Here is a 1,911-nt window from a genome sequence, read left to right on the forward strand (position 1 = left end):
TTTTTCGCCAGCTGATCGAAATTTCCGGCAGATTTCTCCGGGAACAAAGGCAGGTCCATATTCATAGCCTCTAACACTACCACCAGTAAAGGAAGTAGCTATTTCCTAAAAATTACAATAAAATTTCAAGATATATACCCTGGGTATATGCAAGTAAAATTAGCCACAAATTGATCGCTTTCCAGGGAAATCTAAATTTACAATAATGATCCTTGCCTCAGTGATTTTTGGGATGACAGTCTGTTCAATAAAAGCAGACAATTGTGCCAGCACTAGGACAAGACCAGCAAAAGCTTTATCACCTTGAGCTCCCTCAACAAGACCATGATCTTTAAAAGCTGAAGAATTATTTCTTCCTGAAAAGCGAAGGAAGTGATCCTCAAGTTGCCTAAAAAAATCTTGAATTCCTTCTTGAACAAAATCAATGGTTAACTCTCTTAGTCTGACTAGGATCCCAGAGTTGTGATCTAGCAATTTGCGAAATTCCTGAGGAGAGCAGTTAAATGGAAACGAAATAACATAAACAAGATGTAAAGATTCAACAAGGGCACTAGGTGCATACATGGATTGATATAGATTTGTACATATATGGCTATAAGAGAAAACTATGAATACCTGCAAGATATTCATGCCTCCTTGGAGAACAGCTTTTGTACTAGCATCAAGAGCAACCTCCAGAGAGTACTCCCCCATTCCATCCTTTTTCAGGACTTTCAACAATGAATCTACCAAAACAAATCAAAACAGCGCTCAGTTATCAAGATAACTGTGTATTAAAATCTTCAACTGGCTCAAATCGTGTGTATATATTCAGCATCAAGCAATCTTGTCAAGGTGCAAATCATTGACAAGATAATTTATTGCATTGTTTTTTTCTATTACTCTCTAGAACAAGCAGTCACACACTAGATATTTTTTAGCTTCTTGATTCTCAGACAGTGCAGCAAGGTAAATATTTCAAATGTATGCAGAAAACAAAACTTTCGAAACACAGGTCCTAGAACTAACCTGAGATATCTTGCAAAAGATGTGAAAATGCACTTTTAATATAAGACATGACCACAGCCTTCGCAGCCTGGAAACATTTAGGATTAGTTTATTAATTAATAAAAATTAATTTGTAAGAGAGAGAGAGAGAGAGAGGGAAGAGATTGAAAAACTATAGCTAAGGACACAAAACAAATTTGAGCCAATAAATTGACGCATAACCTCAAGAGAATGGTTAGAGAGAGCCGCTTCTTGTAAGACTTCGTCTAGCAAGAGTACGTCATTCCAAATAACTCCTATAATTATCCAATCAAAGAAACCACAGTCAGGCCACTAAGGTCATAAAGAAGGAAATTTGACTTATCAAAGATTAGAATAATATATTATGTTGCCTAAAGATATGTATAATGTCAGTGGAGAGAGCAAAGGCTTGCATCGATAGAGTTGAAAACTATCAGTTATCATATGGATAAATGTGAAAAGAACAACCAATAAAACAAAGTATAGTGCTTCCATTATATTGAACTAGGCTACATGGTTAATAAACTTTAGCTTTTTGCTTTGGTACAATTTCAGATGAGAAATATGCATGCCTTTGAAAAATTAACATTTTGATCATTGTTGTGTAGAAGTAGCGAACAATTTGAAAATATTTCACAATAAGACATTTATATATATGATTATATAGTAATTCAAAGGGTCAAACGACAAAGCAAAAGTTGTTTTAACTTATCTCATATGGCACTACTTCTGTAACAAACATATAAACTAAAAAGCTGCAGACAAAAACAAACAAAATGGGTTCACAGTCAAAACTTAAGAGGAGACATTCATGACAAATGCATTCACGTAAAAACACCTTTAATGCACTCATCCATCCCTACAAGAAACAAGCGGATTGCTTGATTATATGTACATACACAT

At 34.7% G+C, this 1,911-nt stretch overlaps 1 protein-coding gene across 1 annotated transcript in view; it reads right to left on the reverse strand.

The window, feature by feature from the left end:
- The window catches only part of LOC107617982 (vacuolar protein sorting-associated protein 51 homolog), an 11,682-nt gene that overhangs the window by 2,436 nt on the left and 7,335 nt on the right, over nt 1–1,911 (reverse strand). Inside the window, exons 11-15 of the mRNA XM_016319880.2 lie at nt 1,210–1,283; nt 1,009–1,075; nt 616–725; nt 217–486; nt 1–105 (exon numbers count right to left, since the gene is read on the reverse strand). Of these exons, the coding sequence (XP_016175366.1) occupies nt 1–105; nt 217–486; nt 616–725; nt 1,009–1,075; nt 1,210–1,283 (626 nt within the window). The remainder of the gene's footprint in view (nt 106–216; nt 487–615; nt 726–1,008; nt 1,076–1,209; nt 1,284–1,911) is intronic.

The sequence above is a fragment of the Arachis ipaensis genome, chromosome B09 (assembly GCF_000816755.2).
Source record: "Arachis ipaensis cultivar K30076 chromosome B09, Araip1.1, whole genome shotgun sequence".
Taxonomy (NCBI): domain Eukaryota; kingdom Viridiplantae; phylum Streptophyta; class Magnoliopsida; order Fabales; family Fabaceae; genus Arachis; species Arachis ipaensis.